Source organism: Engystomops pustulosus, chromosome 6 (genome assembly GCF_040894005.1).
Source record: "Engystomops pustulosus chromosome 6, aEngPut4.maternal, whole genome shotgun sequence".
In the NCBI taxonomy this organism is placed as follows: domain Eukaryota; kingdom Metazoa; phylum Chordata; class Amphibia; order Anura; family Leptodactylidae; genus Engystomops; species Engystomops pustulosus.
In genome coordinates, this window is record NC_092416.1 from 3,695,211 (window position 1) to 3,711,171 (window position 15,961).

Below are 15,961 nucleotides of genomic sequence, written 5' to 3' on the forward strand. Positions count from 1 at the left end.
GAGCCCTACCTGAAGTCCTCCAGCTGCCGGCAGATCTCTGGGATCTGGTGACTCTGGATCTCGGTGAGATATTTCTTCAGGGTGTCGTCTTGGATCAGGTCTATCCTTGTGCGATCTGCGAGGGAAAATCACAGGTGAAACACAAGGACTTCCTGTAGCACAGCGCCCCCTCATGGTAAATCCCAGCACAATTTAAGGAATTGTCCATCATTTTAATAAAACAGCGCCACAGCTGTCCACAGGTTGTATAAGGTACTGCAGCTCCGTCACATTCACCCTGCAGCTCCGACTTCCCTCGTCCTGGACAATCCCTTTAAGTGTTATTATCTCTGGACGTGATGCCGGGTGTACGGGGGAGACTAAGGGGTTAAATACTGGAGCATCAAAAGCAGGGAAAACGGCTTCTGTCTTCCCTGAGGCGATGAAGGGGTTAACTGCTGAATATGTGGCATTTCCCAAGCTGCAGCAGCACATGTGGCCAGGAGGTGGCGCTGACGGGGGGAGGGGACCGGAAGCCCCTGCGTATAGCAGCAACGCAGGAAGTTCCCACCGCAGACACACGGGGGGCGCAGGGTGCACAGAGGCAGCCCCACCCTGCTCTGCACCACGGGGGCTCACCGTGTAATACCACATGTCACCTGCGGGGGAGCCCTGGAGAGCACCGCACGGACACACTGTAACAAACCCTCAGCACAACTCACCCAGATCAAAGGAGACATTGCCTGGAATAGGGACACGTAAAACCTGCAGGGGAGAAAACACAGGGACATGAGAGCCCGGAGGAGTCACCGGGGGGAGCCCACCCTCAGGAATGTCTGAGTCACCGCAGAACAATGCCCCCCCACCAATGTATGTACACAGGCTTCTGAGAACAGCGCTCCAAACATCACACCTCACCCTCATGTCACCCCACAACACGGCTACCGGAAAACCCCAACCGCTGTGGGAGGGGCAGATTATAATCCCAAAATACTGCAACGACTCTAAATATAACTCTGATACACAGCTACAAACCCCCTGCACAAATACACCACCACTAGGGGGAGCTCACTACATACAGATTATACACCACCACTAGGGGGAGCTCACTACATACATATTATACACCACCACTAGGGGGAGATCACTACATACAGATTATACACCACCACTAGGGGGAGCTCACTACATACACATTATACATCACAACTAGGGGGAGATCATTACATACACATTATACACCACCACTAGGAGGAGATCACTACATACACATTATACACCACCACTAGGGGGAGATCACTACATACACATTATACACCACCACTAGGGGGAGATCACTACATACAGATTATACACCACCACTAGGAGGAGATCACTACATACAGATTATACACCACCACTAGGGGGAGATCACTACATACAGATTATACACCACCACTAGGAGGAGCTCACTACATACACATTATACATCACCACTAGGGGGAGATCACTACATACAGATTACACCACCACTAGGGGGAGATCACTACATACAGATTATACACCACCACTAGGGGGAGATCATTACATACAGATTATACATCACCACTAGGGGGAGATCATTACATACAGATTATACACCACCACTAGGAGGAGCTCACTACATATACATTATACACCACCACTAGGAGGAGATCACTACATACACATTATACACCACCACTAGGAGGAGATCACTACATACACATTATACACCACCACTAGGAGGAGATCACTACATACACATTATACACCACCACTAGGGGGAGAGCACTACATACAGATTATACACCACCACTAGGGGAAGATCACTACATACAGATTATACACCATCACTAGGGGGAGCTCACTACATACAGATTATACACCACCACTAGGGGGAGATCACTACATACACATTATACACCACCACTAGGGGGAGATCACTACATACACATTATACACCACCACTAGGGGGAGATCACTACATACACATTATACACCACCACTAGGGAGAGATCACTACATACAGATTATACACCACCACTAGGAGGAGATCACTACATACATATTATACACCACCACTAGGGGGAGATCACTACATACAGATTATACACCACCACTAGGAGGAGATCACTACATACACATTATACACCACCACTAGGGGGCGATCACTACATACAGATTATACACCACCACTAGGAGGAGATCACTACATACAGATTATACACCACCACTAGGGGGAGATCACTACATACACATTATACACCACCACTAGGAGGAGATCACTACATACAGATTATACACCACCACTAGGAGGAGATCACTACATACAGATTATACACCACCACTAGGAGGAGATCACTACATACACATTATACACCACCACTAGGGGGAGGTGACTACATACAGATTATACACCACCACTAGGGGGAGATCACTACATACAGATTATACACCACCACTAGGAGGAGATCACTACATACACATTATACACCACCACTAGGAGGAGATCACTACATACAGATTATACACCACCACTAGGGGGAGATCACTACATACAGATTATACACCACCACTAGGAGGAGATCACTGCATACACATTATACACCACCACTAGGGGGAGATCACTACATACAGATTATACACCACCACTAGTGGGAGATCACTACATACACATTATACACCACCACTAGGGGGAGATCACTACATACACATTATACACCACCACTAGGAGGAGCTCACTACATACAGATTATACACCACCACTAGGGAGAGATCACTACATACACATTATACACCACCACTAGGGGGAGATCACTACATACAGATTATACACCACCACTAGGGAGAGATCACTACATACACATTATACACCACCACTAGGGGGAGATCACTACATACAGATTATACACCACCACTAGGAGGAGATCACTACATACACATTATACACCACCACTAGGGGGAGATCACTACATACAGATTATACACCACCACTAGGGGGAGATCACTACATACACATTATACACCACCACTAGGAGGAGATCACTACATACACATTATACACCACCACTAGGGGGAGATCACTACATACACATTATACACCACCACTAGGAGGAGATCACTACATACACATTATACACCACCACTAGGGGGAGATCACTACATACACATTATACACCACCACTAGGAGGAGATCACTACATACAGATTATACACCACCACTAGGGGGAGATCACTACATACAGATTATACACCACCACTAGGGGGAGATCACTACATACAGATTATACACCACCACTAGGAGGAGATCACTACATACACATTATACACCACCACTAGGGGGAGATCACTACATACACATTATACACCACCACTAGTAGGAGATCACTACATACAGATTATACACCACCACTAGGAGGAGATCACTACATACACATTATACACCACCACTAGGGGGAGATCACTATATACAGATTATACACCACCACTAGAAGGAGCTCCCTACATACACATTATACACCACCACTAGGGGGAGATCACTATATACAGATTATACACCACCACTAGGGGGAGATCACTACATACAGATTATACACCACCACTAGGAGGAGATCACTACATACAGATTATACACCACCACTAGGGGGAGATCACTACATACAGATTATACACCACCACTAGGGGGAGATCACTACATACACATTATACACCACTACTAGGGGAAGATCACTACATACAGATTATACACCACCACTAGGGGGAGATCACTACATACACATTATACACCACTACTAGGGGGAGATCACTACATACACATTATACACCACCACTAGGAGGAGATCACTACATACAGATTATACACCACCACTAGGAGGAGATCACTACATACACATTATACACCACCACTAGGGGGAGATCACTACATACACATTATACACCACCACTAGGGGGAGATCACTACATACACATTATACACCACCACTAGTGGGAGATCACTACATACAGATTATACACCACCACTAGGAGGAGATCACTACATACACATTATACACCACCACTAGTGGGAGATCACTACATACAGATTATACACCACCACTAGGGGGAGATCACTACATACACATTATATACCACCACTAGGGGGAGCTCACTACATACAGATTATACACCACCACTAGGGGGAGATCACTACATACAGATTATACACCACCACTAGGGGGAGATCACTACATACACATTATATACCACCACTAGGGGGAGCTCACTACATACAGATTATACACCACTACTAGGGGGAGATCACTACATACAGATTATACACCACCACTAGGGGGAGATCACTACATACACATTATACACCACTACTAGGGGAAGATCACTACATACAGATTATACACCACCACTAGGGGGAGATCACTACATACACATTATACACCACTACTAGGGGGAGATCACTACATACAGATTATACACCACCACTAGGGGGAGATCACTACATACACATTATACACCACCACTAGGGGGAGATCACTACATACACATTATACACCACCACTAGGAGGAGATCACTACATACAGATTATACACCACCACTAGTGGGAGATCACTACATACAGATTATACACCACCACTAGGAGGAGATCACTACATACACATTATACACCACCACTAGTGGGAGATCACTACATACAGATTATACACCACCACTAGGAGGAGATCACTACATACACATTATACACCACCACTAGGGGGAGATCACTACATACAGATTATACACCACCACTAGGGGGAGATCACTACATACACATTATACACCACCACTAGGGGGAGATCACTACATACACATTATACACCACCACTAGTGGGAGATCACTACATACAGATTATACACCACCACTAGGGAGAGATCACTACATACAGATTATACACCACCACTAGGAGGAGATCACTACATACAGATTATACACCACCACTAGGAGGAGATCACTACATACAGATTATACACCACCACTAGGGGGAGATCACTACATACAGATTATACACCACCACTAGGGGCAGATCACTACATACACATTATACACCACCACTAGGGCGAGATCACTACATACAGATTATATACCATCACTAGGAGGAGATCACTACATACACATTATACACCACCACTAGGGGGAGATCACTACATACACATTATACACCACCACTAGGGAGAGATCACTACATACACATTATACACCACCACTAGGGGGAGATCACTACATACACATTATATACCACCACTAGGGGGAGCTCACTACATACAGATTATACACCACCACTAGGAGGAGATCACTACATACACATTATACACCACCACTAGGGGGAGATCACTACATACAGATTATACACCACCACTAGGAGGAGATCACTACATACACATTATACACCACCACTAGGGGGAGATCACTACATACACATTATACACCACCACTAGGAGGAGATCACTACATACACATTATACACCACCACTAGGAGGAGATCACTACATACAGATTATACATCACCACTAGGGGAAGATCACTACATACACATTATACACCACCACTAGGAGGATATCACTACATACACATTATATACCACCACTGGGAGGAGATCACTACATACAAATTATACACCACCACTAGGAGGAGCTCACTACATACACATTATACACCACCACTAGGGAGAGATCACTACATACACATTATACACCACCACTAGGGGGAGATCACTACATACACATTATATACCACCACTAGGGGGAGCTCACTACATACAGATTATACACCACCACTAGGAGGAGCTCACTACATACACATTATACACCACCACTAGGGGGAGATCACTACATACACATTATACACCACCACTAGGGAGAGATCACTACATACACATTATACACCACCACTAGGAGGAGATCACTACATACACATTATATACCACCACTAGGGGGAGCTCACTACATACAGATTATACACCACCACTAGGAGGAGATCACTACATACACATTATACACCACCACTAGGGGGAGATCACTACATACAGATTATACATCACCACTAGGGGGAGATCACTACATACGCATTATACACCACCACTAGGGGGAGATCACTACATACACATTATACACCACCACTAGGAGGAGATCACTACATACACATTATACACCACCACTAGGAGGAGATCACTACATACAGATTATACATCACCACTAGGGGAAGATCACTACATACACATTATACACCACCACTAGGAGGAGATCACTACATACAGATTATACATCACCACTAGGGGGAGATCACTACATACACATTATACATCACCACTAGGGGGAGATCACTACATACGCATTATATACCACCACTAGGGGGAGCTCACTACATACAGATTATACACCACCACTAGGAGGAGATCACTACATACACATTATACACCACCACTAGGGGGAGATCACTACATACAGATTATACATCACCACTAGGGGGAGATCACTACATACGCATTATACACCACCACTAGGGGGAGATCACTACATACACATTATACACCACCACTAGGAGGAGATCACTACATACAGATTATACATCACCACTAGGGGAAGATCACTACATACACATTATACATCACCACTAGGAGGAGATCACTACATACACATTATACACCACCACTAGGAGGAGATCACTACATACAGATTATACATCACCACTAGGGGGAGATCACTACATACAGATTATACACCACCACTAAGAGGAGATCACTACATAGAGATTATACACCACCACTAGGGGGAGATCACTACATACAGGTTATACATCACCACTAGGGGGAGATCACTACATACACATTATACACCACCACTAGGAGGAGATCACTACATACAGATTATACACCACCACTAGGATGAGATCACTACATACACATTATACACCACCACTAGGAGGAGATCACTACATACAGATAATACACCACCACTAGGGGGGGATCACTACATACAGATTATACACCACCACTAGGGGGAGATCACTACATACAGATTATACACCACCACTAGGGGGAGCTCACTACATACAGATTATACACCACCACTAGGAGAAGATCACTACATACACATTATACACCACCACTAGGAGGAGATCACTACATACAGATTATACGCCACCACTAGGGGGAGATCACTACATAGAGACACTGAAGCCATGACCATGCAGACCCCTGTAGTTCCGGTCCTGCCAGTTGTTAAGTCGCTGCCCGGTGACTGTTATGTCCCATACTCACCGCTCCTTTCATCAGGAACGTGTTGTAGAAATCTGTAAAGGATTTCCGTCCCTCTTTGGACGAGAGGCTTCGTAAAATCTCCACGTGCAAGAAGCAGAGCTGCAGAGAGAGGGCAATAAACAGAATGAAAACACTGCCCCCTGCTGGTGGGGTCTGGTATCTCTATACACACACTCTTCAATGGCCACCCGCCAATGATGTGACCACCATGAAGCGTGAGCTACAGGACTACATACAAGTCTTTGGAGGCCAGCTGCACAGCATGGGAACCCAACTGCACAAACAAGTCAGCAAACATGTCAGACCCCCCCACCCCACTACTGACAGGGACCAAACCCGGGGCAAGACATGCAATAGGGATAACCTGGGACACACCTGGAATAACCGAGAGGAACCTCTGAGAGCAGCATGGAGGAAAGAAAGAGAAGACATGAGCATCATACATATCATCCACCATAGAAGATGTCCCATCAGCCCCGAAGATCTCATGGAACATTATGGAATCACTCCGGCTATAGGTTATGGATGAGTCTAAAGCTTCTCCTCAATGTTCTCCAGGGTAGGCTCCTCGGGACATGGAGGGAGATGTAGAATTGCAGTAGATGGAGAGCCAGAGGGTGGGGAATATAAGATCTCAAGGACCAAGAGGGTAAAACTGGGGGCTTCAAAGTTTGGGGTAAAGAGAGGATACACATGGCATACATAGAAGTTCTGATTCCTTTCTTGGCCAAAGTCATGAAAGATGTTATCCCGAAACTGAGCTCATAACCAGGAGATTCTTACGCAGCTTGACCGGCCAGATGCCGATCAGAAGTCATATCATCTGACAGATTTTTTTGGGGGAAAACTAGTTTACACATGTCCATCCTATTCCTATGGCTTCAGGAACATCTGACAACAATGTGATGACCACACGAGACGAGATTACGGCTACTTCTTACCAATGGACTTGGGTCAAACTGAAGGACAACATGGTGGAGGAAGACCATAATATAGGCAGGATGGTCCTTCACCAGCTCTATGCTCTGGAAGTAACTCTCCTGGTCATCCACATTCTGGGGAAGGAGAAGGTCACAAAGGGTCAAAACAAGGGAAAGTGTGATGGTGGTGGGACGGTGAAAGAGATGGGGAGATGGAGGAGCAGATGTGAGGAGAAGGCCGTACAGCGAGGAGGTGAGGTGAAGAGGAGACACTCAGGAAACTAAGAAGATACGAGACAGGAGATGAAGTGGAGAGAAAACAAGGAGGTCAGGCCAAAAGCAGAGAAGTTTGGGTGAGGTATGGTGAGGAGAAGAGAAGACAATGCCAAGAGACATTAAGGAGGACAATAAGGAAGTTGAAGATACTGGTGGTAGAAGATATGGTACAAGTGAAATGACTTGATCAGTGAGAAAAGTATCACATCACGCTGAGGAGGGGAGTTATGTCAAAGATCTTGGCCACCAACACTTACTGGTTCAATGTCATTCTCAAAGTACTCATCCTCTGCTCCAATAATGGACTTCGCCCCCGTGGCATTGAAACCCTGAGGAGACAACCAAAAAAAGAAAACATTGGTTTAAATTCTGCCCCCAAACCATGGACCATAGCGGCACAACAAAACTTCCAAAGACATATGACTGCTCACAGCCTCTTCTTCTGGGAGAACCCTCTGACATCTATCCCTACAACCGCTTCTTCATGGAGAGCCCTCTAACATCTACCTGTATAGCTGGTCACAGCCTCTTCTTCATGGAGAACCGTCTAACATCTACCTCTACGACAGCTCACAGCCTCTTCTTCAGGGAGAGCCCTCTAACATCTACCTCTACGACAGCTCACAGCTTCATCTTGAGGGAGAGTCCTCTAACATCTACCTCTACGATAGCTCACAGCTTCGTCTTGAGGGAGAGTCCTCTAACATCTACCTCTACGATAGCTCACAGCTTCGTCTTGAGGGAGAGTCCTCTAACATCTACCTCTACGATAGCTCACAGCTTCGTCTTGAGGGAGAGTCCTCTAACATCTACCTCTACGATAGCTCACAGCTTCGTCTTGAGGGAGAGTCCTCTAACATCTACCTCTACGATAGCTCACAGCTTCGTCTTGAGGGAGAGTCCTCTAACATCTACCTCTACGATAGCTCACAGCTTCGTCTTGAGGGAGAGTCCTCTAACATCTACCTGTATAGCTGGTCACAGCCTCTTCTTCAGGGAGAGTCCTCTAACATCTACCTGTATAGCTGGTCACAGCCTCTTCTTCAGGGAGAGTCCTCTAACATCTACCTCTACGACTGCTCACAGCCTCTTCTTCATGGAGAACCGTCTAACATCTACCTCTACGACAGCTCACAGCCTCTTCTTCAGGGAGAGCCCTCTAACATCTACCTCTACGACAGCTCACAGCTTCATCTTGAGGGAGAGTCCTCTAACATCTACCTCTACGATAGCTCACAGCTTCGTCTTGAGGGAGAGTCCTCTAACATCTACCTCTACGATAGCTCACAGCTTCGTCTTGAGGGAGAGTCCTCTAACATCTACCTCTACGATAGCTCACAGCTTCGTCTTGAGGGAGAGTCCTCTAACATCTACCTCTACGATAGCTCACAGCTTCGTCTTGAGGGAGAGTCCTCTAACATCTACCTCTACGATAGCTCACAGCTTCGTCTTGAGGGAGAGTCCTCTAACATCTACCTGTATAGCTGGTCACAGCCTCTTCTTCAGGGAGAGTCCTCTAACATCTACCTGTATAGCTGGTCACAGCCTCTTCTTCAGGGAGAGTCCTCTAACATCTACCTCTACGACTGCTCACAGCCTCTTCTTCAGGGAGAGCCCTCTAACATCTACCTGTATAGCTGGTCACAGCCTCTTCTTCATGGAGAGCCGTCTAACATCTACCTCTACGAGTGCTCACGGCTTCGTCTTGAGGGAGAGTCCTCTAACATCTACCTGTATAGCTGGTCACAGCCTCTTCTTCAGGCAGGGACCTCTGACATCTACCTCTACAGCTGCTCACAGCCTCTTCTTCAGGCAGGGACCTCTGACATCTACCTCTACGACTGCTCACAGCCTCTTCTTCAGGCAGGGACCTCTGACATCTACCTCTACAGCTGCTCACAGCCACTTCTTCAGGCAGGGACCTCTGACATCTACCTCTACAGCTGCTCACAGCCACTTCTTCAGGCAGGGACCTCTGACATCTACCTCTACAGCTGCTCACAGCCACTTCTTCAGGCAGGGACCTCTGACATCTACCTCTACAGCTGCTCACAGCCTCTTCTTCAGGCAGGGACCTCTGACATCTACCTGTATAGCTGCTCACAGCCTCTTCTTCAGGCAGGGACCTCTGACATCTACCTGTATAGCTGGTCACAGCCTCTTCTTCAGGGAGAGTCCTCTAACATCTACCTCTACAGCTGCTCACAGCTTTTGTACGGAGGGACCATGACACGTTTATGACTGATGAAAGCTGATTCTTGGTGTGACTATCAAGAGAAGTCTACCCCATGAATGCTCACAGATGCTCACAGGGGAGACCCTCCTAGAATATTTACTTCTAAGACTGTCCAGCTTTTCCAGGTTGACCTGCCTTCTCCCTCTAGGACTGCTCACAAATGTAAGAAGCTTCTTCTTTGGTTGACCCCCCCTGACATGTCGACTTCTACAACTCCTCACAGCTTATCGGGAGACATCCATGGGTCGTCTATGACTGACACTACAGGTTCTGGGGATGATCCTCCTGACATGTCTACCTCTGTACGTGACCCTCCTGACATTTATGATGCTTAGCCTTCTCCTTGTGACCTGCTTTGTACTTTTTCTGCCCGACACCAGGAATATTCTCAGTATTAAGGAGGCTCACGTTCTTGTGACCTTCTGCAGGAAGCAGATCACCCGGCCAGGAAACTCCCCATTATATCGAGTTCCAAGACGTGTGCCTGCTAAACAAAGACACAACACCATGTGGAGTGTCTGGCAACAAAGGAACAGCAGAACAAAAGTGCTTCAACCTTTCAAGATAACCACTCTTCTGGACTGGAATTTTAATGACTGCCAAGATCTCCGCTTGTCTGCCAGGACATTGTGTGACCACCAAGAATGGATTCTGAAGAGGCAGGCGATCTGGATTGTGGACCACAGCTCCTCAGGAATCTATGTGCCTCATCCTTGTGCTGACCACGCTCTCTTCGGATAGTGGTCCTTTTTGTGGACATCCAATGGCGGAGACAAGGCTCCAGGGTTGTTTCATGCTTCAAAATTGTCATGACCGAACTTCATGGAGACCAGATTAACATCGACACCAGGTTTGCCTCAAGTTTGTCCTCTGACAGATCCTCGCTTTTCCACTAGTACGGATCCTGAAGAAGTCACCACTGTTTTCGGATAGTAGACCACTGCTCAGGCCGGCAGGTCTCCTCCTTGTGGCCCCCGGCACACGTCTTAGGTCATTCTTTCCAGGACGGACCACGTTCTTTGGGAATAGTGGATCCTCCAGATCTTACAAGGCTCCGTGGGCTTGATGTTGGTTTCGCTTAGTCCTGGGGTTGTGACCAGGGTCGTATTTGGTCGCCTGCTTGTGAAGACCGAGTCTACTGATGACCACATGGACACCAGGAGACCCCCACCTCGAGGCTGTCCCCTGGGATGTACCATCCCCCTATCGTATCAGCAGTCTGAACATTGGGAACACTTACCCCATCTTCTTGGTCCATCGTAATGGTCTACCGGAAAGCCGAGTCACCTGCAAAGATCAAAGGAAGAGTCAGGGCATCTTCTCCAGAGTGATTATAGTCAGCGTCCCTTCCACCACTCCCAGGAGAGACGAGGCATCCATGACAAGCTCACATGAGGAGTCTGATGGGCTGCAGTGCACACAGCGAGTGGAAACTTTTGCCAAAGATGTAAACCCTGGATGGGAGGGGTCACGATTTCGCTGATAGGTGACGGTACCGGGTGAGGTGGGGGGCGATGAAAAAGGATGAGTGAGCAGAATGTGCGGCACGAGGTGGAGAGAGGAATCCGGGGTATGCGGGAGACATCTCCCCCTCCGTCACCCAGGACTGGGGGCACAGAGCGGGCATCACCCCCTCCCCCTCAGGATACCAGCTGCTGCCCCAGAGGAATGTGCCCATGGCGCGGGCACCGACAATCAGAGAGAGGTCCTCCCACCGCATGGAAAAACATTGTCAGCCCGGACACAACTCGTAAGACAGGGAGGGGATTCCCAGCCATGTATCCAGGACTCAATTACAAAGGTCCTCATCACATTCCGTTACAAGGGTCCGAGACCCCCCCCCCCCAGCAATCAGTGCTGCCCCTTCAGGAAGAATGTGGTATTACACTATTCTCAATCACTAGGACGTGTATGTGATGTATGATCCGCACGGGCTCCGAGACAGAACATTTACCCATCATTCTCCCACAATCCCCCGCGCTACAGATCAATGTTAATCCTGAGCCTCCTGCTTCATGAACAAAACACAAGAAATGCAGAAAATACTGACACAACAGAAAGAAGGATGTAAAGGCAGCAGGAAAGGCTGTGGAAAGCTGGGTGACCGGCGCTGCAGAGTCAGCTCATGACATAACGTAACGCTCAAAAATCCGGTGGATGTATATATAGTGTATACCCCCCTATGGACGCCATACAGGGTCGCTCCACCCCGTGCATGCACGGACACATCGCTGTCACCCGCACACTCAGCCCCGTGCACACTCTGCAAGGTATGGCAGGTATGCTGCAGCCCCGCTGCAGATAAGAGATACCCAGGTATGTGCCCAGCCCCCGCCAGACACTCCATGTGCCTGCCCTGTCTGCCGCCCCCTCCCCGGCCTGGCACCCGGCCAGGAATATCCACAAACACCACGGAGAGGGGGGCCACAACTCATGTCCAGGGGCAGAGAGAAAACACAAACCAGAAAATCCACCTCCATCACGAGTGCCTGGGGGGAGCAGGTCATCCTGAGCATCCTGGTGCATGAATAGAATGACAACTGCAGAAGAGACTGACACAGGCAGAAAATCATCGTTATCAGGAAGGAATATGAGATATAAAAACACAATCTACAACATGTCTCCCGACCCGACACAGCATTTGCCTTACATTATATACAGACAGGCACAGGGGCAGACGGGCACAGGCTTTGGGCACTGGAGAACAGGGGCAGACGGGCACAGGGGCAGACGAGTACAGGGGCAGACGGGCACAGGGGCAGACGGGCACAGGGGCAGACGAGCACAGGGGCAGACGAGCACAGGGGCAGACGGGCACAGGGGCAGACGGGCACAGGGGCAGACGGGCACAGGCCTTGGGCACTGGAGCACAGGGGCAGAAGGGGAATGGAGTACAGGGGCAGACAGGCACAGGGGCAGACGAGCACAGGCCTTGGGCACTGGAGCACAGGGGCAGAAGGGGAATGGAGTACAGGGGCAGACGAGCACAGGGGCAGACGAGCACAGGCCTTGGGCACTGGAGCACAGGGGCAGAAGGGGAATGGAGTACAGGGGCAGACGAGCACAGGGGCAGACGAGCACAGGCCTTGGGCACTGGAGCACAGGGGCAGAAGGGGAATGGAGTACAGGGGCAGACGGGCACAGGGGCAGACGAGCACAGGGGCAGACGAGCACAGGGGCAGACGGGCACAGGGGCAGACGGGCACAGGGGCAGACGGGCACAGGCCTTGGGCACTGGAGCACAGGGGCAGAAGGGGAATGGAGTACAGGGGCAGACGGGCACAGGGGCAGACGAGCACAGGCCTTGGGCACTGGAGCACAGGGGCAGAAGGGGAATGGAGTACAGGGGCAGACGAGCACAGGGGCAGACGAGCACAGGCCTTGGGCACTGGAGCACAGGGGCAGACGGGCACAGGCCTTGGGCACTGGAGCACAGGGGCAGACGGGCACAGGGGCAGATGGGCACAGGCCTTAGGCACTGGACCACAGGGGCAGACGGGCACAGGCCTTGGGCACTGGAGCACAGGGGCAGACGGGCACAGGGGCAGACGGGCACAGGGGGAGAGGGGCACAGGAGAAGACGGGCACAGGCCCTGGGCACTGGAGCAGACGGGCATAGGAGCAGACGGGCACTGGAGCAGACGGGCATAGGAGCAGACGAGCACAGGGGCAGACGAGCACAGGGGCAGACGGGCACAGGGGCAGATGGGCACAGGGGCAGACGGGCACAGGCCTTGGGCACTGGAGCACAGGGGCAGACGGGCACAGGGGCAGATGGGCACAGGCCTTAGGCACTGGACCACAGGGGCAGACGGGCACAGGCCTTGGGCACTGGAGCACAGGGGCAGACGGGCACAGGGGCAGGCACAGGGGGAGAGGGGCACAGGAGAAGACGGGCACAGGCCTTGGGCACTGGAGCAGACGGGCATAGGAGCAGACGGGCACTGGAGCAGACGGGCATAGGAGCAGACGGGCACTGGAGCAGACGGGCATAGGAGCAGACGAGCACAGGGGCAGACGAGCACAGGCCTTGGGCACTGGAGCACAGGGGCAGACGGGCACAGGGGCAGACGGGCAGATGGGCACAGGCCTTGGGCACTGGAGCACAGGGGCAGACGGGCACAGGGGAAGACGGGCAGATGGGCACAGGCCTTGGGCACTGGAGCACAGGGGCAGACGGGCAAAGGCCTTGGGCAATGGAGCACAGGGGCAGACGGGCACAGGCCTTGGGCAATGGAGCACAGGGGCAGACGGGCACAGGGGCAGGCACAGGGGGAGAGGGGCACAGGAGAAGACGGGCACAGGCCTTGGGCACTGGAGCAGACGGGCACAGGGGCAGACGGGCACAGGGGCAGACGGGCACAGGGGCAGACGGGCACAGGGGCACAGGGCAGGGGCAGACGGGCACAGGGGCAGACGGGCACAGGCCTTGGGCACTGGAGCACAGGGCAGGGGCAGACGGGCACAGGGGCAGACGGGCACAGGCCTTGGGCACTGGAGCACAGGGCAGGGGCAGACGGGCACAGTGACTCACAGTCTTGCCATCACCTCTGTTATTCCAGTGTCCGCTCCTCCTGGCCGGACCCTCATGAATACCTCGTCTGTCACAGCACAATGTGCTCTCAGTGACTCAGGAGGAAAGGGAAGAAGGTAATTTAAGATGCCCACGTTGCCAATCCACCCAGTGACGGCTGGAAAGAGCAACACCCAGCCGGGGCAGCCAGGACAGAGCCCCCATTCTGCAGGCCACAGCGGCCCCGGACCCCACAGAGGAGCAGTGTAAGCCGGACGGACTGGGATCACATCATCTGGAAGGAGCCCAACATGTGAGCGCACTCTGCTCCAGACAAAGCCCCGGCCTGAGCACAGGGAGTATACAGCCGCCAGGAGTATACAGCCGCCAGGAGTATACAGCCGCCAGGAGTATACAGCCGCCAGGAGTATACAGCCGCCAGGAGTATACAGCCGCCAGGAGTATACAGCCGCCAGGAGTATACAGCCGCCATTGTCCTAGAGCAGCAGGCCCAGAAACCTGGAAAACATTACACAGGAAAGACACGGAGGAGGAGAGGGACGAGGGGATCCATCCCAATACACCTCTGTACAGCCCCGTATACACATCATATACTCTGCACTGCCCCGTATAAACATATTATATACTCTGCACTGCCCCGTATACACATCATATACTCTGTACAGCCCCGTATACACATCATATACTCTGCACAGCCCCGTATACACATTATATACTCTGCACAGCCCC

At 50.3% G+C, this 15,961-nt stretch overlaps 1 protein-coding gene across 6 annotated transcripts in view; it reads right to left on the reverse strand.

Annotated features, from left to right (window-relative positions):
* The window catches only part of ARHGEF1 (Rho guanine nucleotide exchange factor 1), a 62,135-nt gene that overhangs the window by 42,162 nt on the left and 4,012 nt on the right, over positions 1-15,961 (reverse strand). For all 6 annotated transcript variants that reach the window (XM_072113782.1, XM_072113780.1, XM_072113781.1 and 3 more), the window contains exons 2-7: positions 11,939-11,985; positions 8,720-8,791; positions 8,208-8,321; positions 7,267-7,365; positions 702-744; positions 10-115 (exon numbers count right to left, since the gene is read on the reverse strand). In XM_072113782.1, coding sequence (XP_071969883.1) covers positions 10-115; positions 702-744; positions 7,267-7,365; positions 8,208-8,321; positions 8,720-8,791; positions 11,939-11,956 — 452 coding nt within the window. In that variant the 5' untranslated portion in view covers positions 11,957-11,985. The remainder of the gene's footprint in view (positions 1-9; positions 116-701; positions 745-7,266; positions 7,366-8,207; positions 8,322-8,719; positions 8,792-11,938; positions 11,986-15,961) is intronic.